The 13,030-nt window shown below is 47.8% G+C and overlaps 1 protein-coding gene across 2 annotated transcripts in view; it reads left to right on the top strand.

Annotated features, from left to right (window-relative positions):
- Window positions 1–1,818, top strand: part of LOC120053979 (semaphorin-3D-like) — a 64,375-nt gene extending 62,557 nt beyond the window's left edge. For both annotated transcript variants that reach the window (XM_039001326.1, XM_039001325.1), the window contains one exon: window positions 109–1,818. In XM_039001326.1, coding sequence (XP_038857254.1) covers window positions 109–807 — 699 coding nt within the window. In that variant the 3' untranslated portion in view covers window positions 808–1,818. The remainder of the gene's footprint in view (window positions 1–108) is intronic.
- The last annotated feature ends 11,212 nt before the right edge of the window (window positions 1,819–13,030 follow it).

The raw sequence follows: 13,030 nt of genomic DNA, 5'->3' as shown, positions 1-13,030 counted from the left end.
AAAAGTCTGTCCAATGTTGCATTCCTATTATATGGTTGTCTTTATAGAGTACTACAGTATATGACTGCTTATAGCAAGTGTACTCTCTCATCTCACCCCCTCTCCTAGGTGAGGCCAGATGACAGAGTGGTCTTTACAGACCGTGGTTTTCTCATCCGCTCTCTCCATCCTGCCGACGCTGGCGTGTATGTGTGTGTGGCACAGGAACACACACACTTCACACACACTCTGCTCCGCCTTACACTTCGTCTCATTCCCTACGGGCATCTGGATGGGCGGACCAAGCCCAGCGAGGACCCCAGCGTCGAAGTTCGCCCCGGGGCTGAGTCTCGTCAGCGCTATAAGGATTATCTGCGTGTGATGAGTTCTCCCATTGGCTCGCTGGAGGACTACTGTGATTCGCTGTGGCAGGAAAAGAGGCCGGCCAATAGGAGAGGGGGGAGAGGGCAGGGGGCGGGGTTAGGGGCAGGAAAATGGAAACACATCCAGGAGCTGAAGAAGAGCAGGAACAGACGACACCATGGAGAGAGGGGTGCAGAGAGGGATAAAGAGAAGCATGGCGAGAGAGGTGCAGAGAGGGATAAAGAGAAGCATGGCGAGAGGGGTGCAGAGAGGGATAAAGAGAAGCATGGCGAGAGGAGTGCAGAGAGGGATAAAGAGAAGCATGGCGAGAGGGGTGCAGAGAGGGATAAAGAGAAGCATGGCGAGAGGAGTGCAGAGAGGGATAAAGAGAAGCATGGCGAGAGGAGTGCAGAGAGGGATAAAGAGAAGCATGGCGAGAGGGTAGGGCAGTGGAGGAGTGGATGAAGTGGTGAGGGTACCAACGAGGAGGAGTTGCTACTGAAACAGCAGTAGCGAAAAGTGTAATCAGTCAAAATATTAGGGGAGACCATCAATGTTTATAGGTGTAAGACGGGACAATAGGGAAGATGATCATGTTTAGTTGAGGGATAGTTATAACGGCATGGGAACAGGGATCCTGCAGTTGATAATATGGACCACGGTAGACTCTTCTTACAGAGGTATAATCTTCTTTCATACCAGTCAAACACTCATAGGGCTCACGTAGGCCTGGATTCTCAAACTACACTACCCATGATCCCTATGGCTGTGTCTCAATAGTGTCTCAGTGCCTTTACTGACGTATCAAAGTAACCTTATTTAAGAAGGGCTGCAGCTAATGTCAAAAGTTATTTTAAATTCCAGCGAAAGTTTAGAACTTGTCTGCCGAATTTGTGACTTTGGAGAGTGTTTAGAATCATTATGTTTTGATCGTAGTACACGGTAACGCCGTAGTTGTACATTTAAGGGGAACATCACTGCAATCACTATGCCTTAGTTGTCAAACTGATATTGGCTACACTTGCTACAAACAACTTTTTTTTGACAATTTTAACTACTGCCTTTGCAAGCTAACAAGCATTAACTAACTAAGCTGGCTTTCGGTGGGTGGGTAGGTTTGTTCAAAGTCTAAGTTCACAGCGAGAGTGTGACATGACCTTGACATTAGCTGCATCCCTTCTAGCCATAACTCTATTTTAGCCGTATGAGACGTGCCCAGAGCTCAGTGTGTTGTGTCTTAATCAGATGCATTCATGTTGAATGACTGTAAATACTTCTATAACATGTACAGGTGAAACTGCATGCTCTAGTTAAGCTTAGATAGGACCTATTCTACTGTTACTATGATAATCACATATTATGTCTAGAAGGAACAAAGAATCATATTTTTGTACAAAGTGAATGTTTCTCTTTTTGTAGGTAGATTTATTTTGGTAGAGTCTGAAAGTTATGTAAATAAACTCTTGTCTTATAATTTCTCACGGATGAGTATGGGGAAGAGAGAGAGAGAATGAGAGAGAGAAATGACAAATGCACCGTAAGTTTTTTTTTTTACTGCAGTGAACTTTGTTTAGCTCAGTTGGTCCAGTCCTGATATAGTAACAGCAGCTGTACACACACACACACACACACACACACACACACACACACACACACACACACACACACACACACACACACACACACACACACTGATCACACACCACACACACACTGATCACACACCACACACACTGATTACACACACTAGCTGGCCTTAATGCTTGGGCCAGAATGATCTATTCCTCTTTAAAACATGTCAGGATGATTCAGTCCCAGCTGGTCATAGATGCTGAACAAGGAGAACTGTGTGTGTGTGTGTGTGTGTGTGTGTGTGTGTGTGTGTGTGTGTGTGTGTGTGTGTGTGTGTGTGTGTGTGTGTGTGTGTGTGTGTGTGTGTGTGTGTGTGTGTGTGTGTGTGTGTGTGTGTGTGTGTGTTTTCCATGGGAGATAAAGCTGATGAACAGGAGAGGTTGGTATGTCAGTATTGGGCTGATTGAACAGACTGTAACAGTATAAATCCAAAGGTGTTTTTGGTTTTGAAAAGTTCTTGTGTACTCTTAGAAAAAAAGTGCTAAGTAGAACCATACAGGGTACTTCAGTTTGTCCCCATAGGTGAACCCTTTTTGGTGCTGGGTAGAACCCTTTAGATAGAACCCTCTATGTAGGGTTCTTCAAAGAACCTCCTGTATATGGTTCTACCTAGAACCCTCTATGAAGGGTTCTGCCTCGAACCCTCTAAGGATTCTACCAATAACCATTTTATAACGGGTTCTACTGAGAACCCTTTTATCTTTGGAGGGTTCTTCCTTTATAAATAGTTAGCCTTATTAGCTTTTAAAATGTAATTATGACAATACATTACATATAGTGCATTCGGAAAGTATTCAGACCGATTGACTTTTTCCACATTTGGTTACTTTACAGCCCTATTCTAAAATCGATTCAATTCAAAATGTTCCGCGTCAATCTACACACAATAGCAAATGTATTAAAAATAAACAACAGAAATACCTTATTTACATAAGTATTCAGACATTTTGCTATGAGACTCAAAATTGAGCTCAGGTGCATCCTGCTTCCATTGATCATCCTTGAGATGTTTCTACAACTTGATTGGAGTCCACCTGTGATAAATTCAATTGATTGGACATGATTTGAAAAGGCACACACCTACAGTGGGGAGAAGAAGTATTTGAAACACTGCCGATTTTGCAGGTTTTCCTACTTACAAAGCATGTAGAGGTCTGTCATTTTTATCATAGGTACACTTCAACTGTGAGAGACGGAATCTAAAACAAAAATCAAGAAAATCACATTGTATGATTTTTAAGTAAATAATTTGCATTTTATTGCATGACATAAGTATTTGATACATCAGAAAAGCAGAACTTAATATTTGGTACAGAAACCTTTGTTTGCAATTACAGAGATCATACGTTTCCTGTAGTTCTTGACCAGGTTTGCACACACTGCAGCAGGGATTTTGGCCCACTCCTCCATACAGACCTTCTCCAGATCCTTCAGGTTTCGGGGCTGTCGCTGGGCAATACGGACTTCCAGCTCCCTCCAAAGATTTTCTATTGGGTTCAGGTCTGGAGACTGGCTAGGCCACTCCAGGACCTTGAGATGCTTCTTACGGAGCCACTCCTTAGTTGCCCTGGCTGTGTGTTTCGGGTTGTTGTCATGCTGGAAGACCCAGCCATGACCCATCTTCAATGCTCTTACTGAGGGAAGGAGGTTGTTGGCCAAGATCTCGCAATACAGTGGGGCAAAAAAGTATTTAGTCAGCCACCAATTGTGCAAGTTCTCCCACTTAAAAAGATGAGAGGCCGCTGGGCGATACGGACTTTCAGCTCCCTCCAAAGATTTTCTATTGGGTTCAGGTCTGGAGACTGGCTAGGCCACTCCAGGACCTTGAGATGCTTCTTAAGGAGCCACTCCTTAGTTGCCCTGGCTGTGTGTTTCGGGTTGTTGTCATGCTGGAAGACCCAGCCACGACCCATCTTCAATGCTCTTACTGAGGGAAGGAGGTTGTTGGCCAAGATCTCGCAATACAGTGGGGCAAAAAAGTATTTAGTCAGTGTCACGATCGTCTTTGGGTGAGAGAGAGGACCAAGGCGCATCGTGTGCAAAATACATCTTCTTTTATTAAAGAAGAGAGAAAAAACAAGAAACGAACAACTATACAAAAACTAACAAAATAACGACCGTGAAGCTATACATATAAATAGTGCTGACACAAACACTACACATAGACAATTACCCACAACCAGCTAAAGCCTATGGCTGCCTTAAATATGGCTCCCAATCAGAGACAACAATAACCAGCTGTCTCTAATTGAGAACCAATTCAGGCAACCATAGACTTTCCTAGACACCTACACTGAACACTAAACCATCTACTCTACTTAACCCCCTAAACCATACAACACCCTAGACAATACAAAAACACATACTTCACCATGTCACACCCTGACCTAACTAAAATAATAATGAAAACAAAGATAACTAAGGCCAGGGTGTGACATAACCCCCCCCCCCTTAAGGTGCGAACTCCGGGCGCACCAGCATAACGTCTAGGGGAGGGTCTGGGTGGGCGTCTGTCCACGGTGGCGGCTCTGGTACTGGTCGTGGTCCCCACCCCACCATAGTCACTACCCGCTTTCGTAGCCTCCTCCAAATGACCACCCTCCAACTTAACCCCACTGGATTAAGGGGCAGCACCGGACTAAGGGGCAGTACCGGATTAAGGGGCAGCACCGGACTAAGGGGCAGCACCGGACTAAGGGGCAGCACCAGGATAAGGGGCAGCACCGGGATAAGGGGCAGCACCGGGATAAGGGGCAGCACCGGGATAAGGGGAGGCACCGGGATAAGGGGCAGCACCGGACTAAATGGCGGATCCTGGCTGGCTGGCTCTGGCGGATCCTGGCTGGCTGGCGGATCCTGGCTGGACGGCTCTGGCGGATCCTGGCTGGACGGCTCTGGCGGATCCTGGCTGGACGGCTCTGGCGGATCCTGGCTGGACGGCTCTGGCGGATCCTGGCTGGACGGCTCATGGCTGGCTGGCGGATCCTGGCTGGACGGCTCATGGCTGGCTGACGGATCTGGCTGCTCATGGCTGGCTGACGGATCTGGCTGCTCATGGCTGGCTGACGGATCTGGCTGCTCATGGCTGGCTGACGGATCTGGCTGCTCATGGCTGGCTGACGGATCTGGCTGCTCATGGCTGGCTGACGGATCTGGCTGCTCATGGCTGGCTGACGGATCTGGCTGCTCATGGCTGGCGGACGGATCTGGCTGCTCATGGCTGGCGGACGGATCTGGCTGCTCATGGCTGGCGGACGGATCTGGCTGCTCATGGCTGGCGGACGGATCTGGCTGATCCGGTCTGGCGGAAGGCTCTGGCTGATCCGGTCTGGCGGAAGGCTCTGGCTGATCCGGTCTCGCGGAAGGCTCTGGCTGATCCGGTCTGGCGGAAGGCTCTGGCTGATCCTGTCTGGCGGAAAGCTCTGGCTGATCCTGTCTGGCGGAAGGCTCTGGCTGATCCTGTCTGGCGGAAGGCTTTGGCTGCTCCTGTCTGGCGGAAGGCTCTAGCGGCTCCTGTCTGGCGGAAGGCTCTAGCGGCTCCTGTCTGGCGGAAGGCTCTAGCGGCTCCTGTCTGGCGGACGGCTCTGAAGGCTCATGGCAGACGGGCGGCTTTGCAGGCTCAGTACAGACGGGCAGTTCATGCGGCGCTTGGCAGACGGACAGTTCAGACGGCGTTGGGCAGACGGGCAGTTCAGGCGCCGTTGGGCAGACGGGCAGTTCAGGCGCCGTTGGGCAGACGGGCAGTTCAGGCGCCGTTGGGCAGACGGGCAGTTCAGGCGCCGTTGGGCAGACGGCAGACTCTGGCCGGCTGAGACGCACTGTAGGCCTGGTGCGTGGTGCCGGAACTGGAGGTACCAGGCTGAGGACACGCATCTCAGGGCTAGTGCGGGGAGAAGGAACAGGGCATGCTGGACCCTGGGGACGCACATTAGGCCTAGTGCGTGGTGCCGGAACTGGTGGTACCGGGCTGAGGACACGCATCTCAGGGCTAGTGCGGGGAGCAGCAACAGGACGCACAGGACTCTGGGGACACACAGGAGGCTTGGTGCGTGGTGTAGGCACTGGTGGTAAAGGGCTGGAGACACGCACCATAGGGCTAGTGCGTGGAGGAGAAACAAGACGTACTGGACTCTGGAGACGCACAAAAGGCTTGGTGCGTGGTGCCGGAACTGGAGGACTGGTACGAGGGGCTGCCACAGGAGAGTTAGCACGTGGAACTGCTACAGGAGGTGCAGGACTAGGGAGGCGTACAGGAGGCCTGGTTCGTGGGACTGTCATTCCCAGACGGTTAGCACGCACCTCAGGACGAGCATGGAGAGCTGACTCAGGTAACATCACTTCCCGCACACGCTCTGTCGGGTGGATTTTGTGCCTCACGCACCAACACAGCAGCTCCCTCATTTCACTCTCCTCCAACCTCCCCAATAAATCCTTAACAGTCTCTGTATCATTCCCATTGCTCACCTCCAATATCAGCCCGACTGGCTCAGGTTCCCTCTTAGGGTCCTCACGGGTAGCACGGGAAGTTGACGCAGATCTCCTATCTGGACTCGCCACACTCCCCATGAGCCCCTCCCCAAGAAATTTTTGGCGTTTCCTCGAGGGCTTCCTACCGCGCCTTCGTGCTCCTTTCTCCAGCTCCATAATCCTGTAACCCTCCTCGCACTGCTCCAGCGAATCCCAGGCAGGCTCCGGCACTTTCTCTGGATCGCACGCCCACCTGTCTATCTCTTCCCAGGTTGTTCTCCACTCATCCTTTTCCCGGGTCCATTCCTCCACTAAGCGCTGTTCCATCCTTTCACGCTGCTTGGTCCTGGTTTGGTGGGTAATTCTGTCACGATCGTCTTTGGGTGAGAGAGAGGACCAAGGCGCAGCGTGTGCAAAATACATCTTCTTTTATTAAAGAAGAGAGAAAAAACAAGAAACGAACAACTATACAAAAACTAACAAAATAACAAACTGACGACCGTGAAGCTATACATATAAATAGTGCTGACACAAACACTACACATAGACAATTACCCACAACCAGCTAAAGCCTATGGCTGCCTTAAATATGGCTCCCAATCAGAGACAACAATAACCAGCTGTCTCTAATTGAGAACCAATTCAGGCAACCATAGACTTTCCTAGACACCTACACTGAACACTAAACCATCTACTCTACTTAACCCCCTAAACCATACAACACCCTAGACAATACAAAAACACATACTTCACCATGTCACACACTGACCTAACTAAAATAATAATGAAAACAAAGATAACTAAGGCCAGGGTGTGACAGTCAGCCACCAATTGTGCAAGTTCTCCCCCTTAAAAAGATGAGAGAGGCCTGTAATTTTCATCATAGGTACACTTCAACTATGACAGACAAAATGAGAAAAACAATTCCAGAAAATCACATTGTAGGATTTTTAATTAATTTATTTGCAAATTATGGTGGAAAATAAGTATTTGGTCACCTACAAACAAGCAAGATTTCTGGCTCTCACAGACCTGTAACTTCTTCTTTAAGAGGCTCCTCTGTCCTCCACTCGTTACCTGTATCAATGGCACCTGTTTGAACTTGTTATCAGTATAAAAAACACCTGTCCACAACCTCAAACAGTCACACTCCAAACTCCACTATGGCCAAGACCAAAGAGCTGTCAAAGGACACCAGAAACAAAATTGTAGACCTGCACCAGGTTGGGAAGACTGAATCTGCAATAGGTAAGCAGCTTGGTTTGAAGAAATCAACTGTGGGAGCAATTATTAGGAAATGGAAGACATACAAGACCACTGATAATCTCCCTCGATCTGGGGCTCCACGCAAGATCTCACCCCGTGGGGTCAAAATGATCACAAGAACGGTGAGCAAAAATCCCAGAACCACACGGGGGGACCTAGTGAATGACCTGCAGAGAGCTGGGACCAAAGTAACAAAGCCTACCATCAGCAAGGGCATTGAAGATGAAACGTGGCTGGGTCTTTCAGCATGACAATGATCCCAAACACACCGCCTGGGCAATGAAGGACTGGCTTCGTAAGAAGCATTTCAAGGTCCTGGAGTGGCCTAGCCAGTCTCCAGATCTCAACCCCATAGAAAATCTTTGGAGGGAGTTGAAAGTCTGTGTTGCCCAGCAACAGCCCCAAAACATCACTGCTCTAGAGGAGATCTGCATGGAGGAATGGGCCAAAATACCAGCAACAGTGTGTGAAAACCTTGTGAAGACTTACAGAAAATGTTTGACCTCTGTCATTGCTAACAAAGGGTATATAACAAAGTATTGAGATAAACTTTTGTTATTGACCAAATACTTATTTTCCACCATAATTTGCAAAGAAATTCATTAAAAATCCTACAATGTGATTTTCTGGAATTTTTTTTCTCATTTTGTCTGTCATAGTTGAAGTGTACATATGATGAAAATTACAGGCCTCTCTCATCTTTTTAAGTGGGAGAACTTGCACAATTGGTTTCTGACTAAATACTTTTTTGCCCCACTGTACATGGCCCCATCCATTCTCCCCTCAATACGGTGCAGTCGTCCTGTCCCCTTTGCAGAAAAGCATCCCCAAAGAATGATGTTTTCACCTCCATGCTTCATGGTTGGGATGGTGTTCTTGGGGTTGTACTCATCCTTCTTCTTCCTCCAAACACGGCGAGTGGAGTTTAGACCAAAAAGCTCTATTTTTGTCTCATCAGACCACATGACTTTCTCCCATTCCTCCTCTGGATCATCCAGATGGTCATTGGCAAACTTCAGATGGGCCTGGACATGCGCTGGCTTGAGCAGAGGGACCTTGCGTGCACTGCAGGATTTTAATCCATGACGGCGTAGTGTGTTACTCATGGTTTTCTTTGAGACTGTGGTCCCAGCTCTCTTCAGGTCATTGACCAGGTCCTGCCGTGTAGTTCTGGGCTGATCCCTCACCTTCCTCATGATCATTGATGCCCCACGAGGTGAGATCTTGCATGGAGCCCCAGACCGAGGGTGATTGACCGTTATCTTGAACTTCTTCCATTTTCTAATAATTGCGCCAACAGTAGTTGCCTTCTCACCAAGCTGCTTGCCTATTGTCCTGTAGCCCATCCCAGCCTTGTGCAGGTCTACAATTTTATCCCTTATGTCCTTACACAGCTCTCTGGTCTTGGCCATTGTGGAGAGGTTGGAGTCTGTTTGATTGAGTGTGGACAGGTGTCTTTTATACAGGTAATGAGTTCAAACAGGTGCAGTTAATACAGGTAATGAGTGATAACAGGAGGGCTTCTTAAAGAAAAACTAACAGGTCTGTGAGAGCTGGAATTCTTACTGGTTGGTGATCAAATACTTATGTCATGCAATAACATGCAAATTAATTACTTAAAAATCATACAATGTGATTTTCTGGATTTTCCGTCTCTCACAGTTGAAGTGTACCTATGATAAAAATTACAGACCTCTACATGCTTTGTAAGTAGGAAAACCTGCAAAATCGGCAGTGTATCAAATACTTGTTCTCCCCACTGTATCTATATAAGGTCCCACAGTTGACAGTGCATGTCAGAGCAAAATCCAAGCCATGAGGTCAAAGGAATTGTCCATAGAGCTCTGAACCAGGATTGTGTTCGAGGCACAGATCTGGGGAAGGGTACCAAAAAATGTCTGCAGCATTAGAAGTCCCCAGGAACACAGTGTCCTCCATCATTCTTAAATGGAAGAAATTTGGAACCACGGAGACTCTTCCTAGAGCTGGCAGAACCGTCAAGAAGGACAACCATCTCCGCAGCACTTCACCAATCAGACCTTTCTGGTAGAGTGGCCAGACGGAAGCCACTCCTCAGTAAAATGCACATGACAGCCAGCTTGGAGTTTGCCAAAAGGCACCAAAAGACTCTCAGACCACTTGACCCCTCTGATGTCAAAAACTTCAGACCGGAATCCCTTCTTTCTTTTCTTTTTTGCAGTAGTCCAGACGGGAGATGACAAGTGCCTGAATTAGGACCTGTGCCGCTTCCTGTGTGAGGTAGGGTCATACTCTACATTGTCTAGTGTCACGCCAAGGTTATTTGCACTCTGGGAGGGGGACATTATGGAGGTTTTGGAATGGGCAGGCCTTCCCTAGGAGGAAGAGCAGCTCTGTCTTGTCAAGGTTGAGCTTGAGGTAGTGGGCCGACATCCAAGCTGAGATATCTGCCAGGCATGCAGAGACGCGTGTCACCACCTGGGTGTCAAAAGGGGGGAAGGAGAAAAGTGGTTGAGTGTCATCCACATAGCAATGATAGGAGAGACCATGTGAGTATATAACGGAGTGGAGTGACTTGATTTATAAAGATAAGATGAGAGGGCCTAGAACCGATCCCTGGGGGACACCAGTAGTGAGAGTACGTGGTGCAGACACAGATCCTCTCCACGTCACCTGGTAGGTGTGGGATGCCAGGTAGGATGCAATCCAAGAGTGTGCAGAGCCTGTGACGCCCAGCCCTGAGAGCCAGGAGAGGAGGATCTGATGGTTCACAGTGTCGAAGGCAGCGGATAGATCTAGGAGGATGAGAACAGAGGAGAGCCTCCATGACACAGAGAAGAGCAGTCTCGGTTGAGTAACCCATCTTGAAGCCTGACTGGTTAGGGTCAAGAAGATATTTTAAATTTGTATTTTATTTAACCTTTATTTAACTCTGAGAGATAGTGAGAGAGGTGGTCAGAGACAGCATGCTCAACTTGTTTTGGAAAGAAAAGAAAAAAGGAATACCGGTCTGAAGTTTTTGACGTCAGAGGGTCGAGTCTTGGTTTCTTGAGGAGGGGAACAACTCGGGCTTTTTTGAAGTCAGAGGGGACGTAGCCAGTTCTCAGGTATGAGTCGATGAGGGAAGTTAGGAATTGAAGGTCTCCAGAGATGGTCTGGAGAACAGAGGGGATGGGATCAAGCGGTTAGGTTGTCTGAAGGCCGAACCTCACTAGTCGCAGAATTTAATCTGGAGAGAGGGGAGAAAGTGGTCAAGGCATAGGGTAGTTCTGTGTGAGTGGGACCAGTGGACTCAATAGGCTGAGTAAATGTTGTCAACCTTCTATTCAGAGTGGTTGACAAAGTTGTCTGCAGAGGGTGAAGAGGGTAGGGAAGGGGGTGGAGGTTTAAGGAGGGAGGAATAGGTGGGAAAGAGTTTCCTACAGTTAGAGGCAGAAGCTTGAAATGTAGAGTGATAGAAATTGGCTTTATCACTTGGATACAGGGAATTAGAGGAGGGAGTGAAAGGATGATAGGTCCTCTGTAGGTTTAGTTTGCCTCCATTTTCGCTCAGCTGCCCACAGCCCTGTTCTGTAAGAGACTGAAGGGCAGCATAGGCTGAGTTTATGCACACACTCAAGCAAATGTTCATATTGATAAATCTCCCACTTTGCGTGAAGTGTTTCCCCTGCATGGTTTACGAGCAGATTTGTGCTTACGAATGATTGATAAATGAGGCCCCAGGAGTCTAAAAGAGTTAGGCTATTTAGTGTTGTATTTTTGAATATGTTGTGTTCTGGCTTTTAGTGTAATTGATACATATTGATGGCAACCTTGACATAAATCTGACAACGAAATTCACTGTGTAGCACACAGGAAGGACAACAATGGGATCACACAATTTTTTCACTCTCTTTAAATAGTACTGTAGTTGTTGTATGGCATTTAAAAATACAACGGATGTGACTTATATTGCTTGTTGTAAAAGGTTTTCCCTCTCCTTTCCGCTGTGATTTCTCTCTCTGTCCCATAACAAAGATGATGAATATTTCAGCATGACTGTGCGTTGCGTTGAGAAGCTCTTCTATCTTGGCCTATTGTTTATTTAACAGTCAGAGGAACAGAACACAAAGGAGCCAAACAGGACACAGCTTTATGATTAACCTCCAGAAAAGCCTGAAACAACAGCCCTAATCTGACCGTTATAATGTTCACACATACATTGTTAATGATTAGCATGTTCACACAACTGTTAAACAGTTACTACAATGTTTGATTGTTAGCGTAATCTCTGTTGTCTTGGTTGTTTTCTTCGTATGCTTTCTGAGGTTCTCAAAAGAGCACAGAAATCACTGGGAGAAATCCCGCCTTTGTTTCTAAATGTTTAATACCCTCTGATGATCTCAAATATCCTTTAGTATGGGATTGTGTTCCAGTCATACCCATGGCACCCACTACTTCCCCACTCACCAACCTCCCACTGTCTCAGTCAGTTAGCCCACTCCATAGGGAGGGAGGGAGGGAGAGAGAGAGAGAGAGAGAGAGAGAGAGAGAGAGAGAGAGAGAGAGAGAGAGAGAGAGAGAGAGAGAGAGAGAGAGAGAGAGAGAGAGAGAGAGAGAGAGAGAGAGAGAGAGAGAGAGAGAGAGAGAGAGAGAGAGAGAGAGAGAGAGAGAGAGAGAGAGAGAGAGAGAGAGAGAGAGAGAGAGAGAGAGAGAGAGAGAGAGAGAGAGAGAGAGAGAGAGAGGGAGGGAGGGAGGGAGGGAGGGAGGGAGGGAGGGAGGGAGGGAGGGAGGGAGGGAGGGAGGGAGGGAGGGAGGGAGGGAGGGAGGGAGGGAGGGAGGGAGGGAGAGAGAGAGAGAGAGAAATACATAAATGTAAATGAGTATACATGTGGTGAGAGGGGATAGTTACCAGTAGGCATCAGAAGATCACTGAAGGGAGAGGAGGGGATGAAGTGTGGTTAAGGCAGGCATAAAGGGGTGATGAGTATGGGTGAGAGGGAGTGAGAGAGGGCTCTACAGGGGTAGAAGAGGGGGGCAGGGAGGGGTAGAGGGCATTGGCAGGGCACAGTCAGGGAGCAGGGGTCTACAGATCTGGACAGGCGGAAAACTGCCTGCTAGTTAGGCTCCCCAGGATCTGGATACCAGACAGCCATTACCAGTTCCCAAATTAACAGCCAACCCCCACTGGTATGCGCTGCTCTGTGGCCATTTTTTTACATTAACCCGTAGCCTGCAATTTCCGCACACTCAGCAAAAATTGAATTAACATAATAACAAAATCCCCATCAAAATCCGTCTGTTTAAGATAGAGATATCTGTGTTGCATGGGCTAAGTCTCAATCCACTGCATCCACCAATATCG

Source organism: Salvelinus namaycush, chromosome 9 (genome assembly GCF_016432855.1).
Source record: "Salvelinus namaycush isolate Seneca chromosome 9, SaNama_1.0, whole genome shotgun sequence".
NCBI lineage: Eukaryota > Metazoa > Chordata > Actinopteri > Salmoniformes > Salmonidae > Salvelinus > Salvelinus namaycush.
This window is presented reverse-complemented; position numbering and strand designations above follow the sequence as displayed.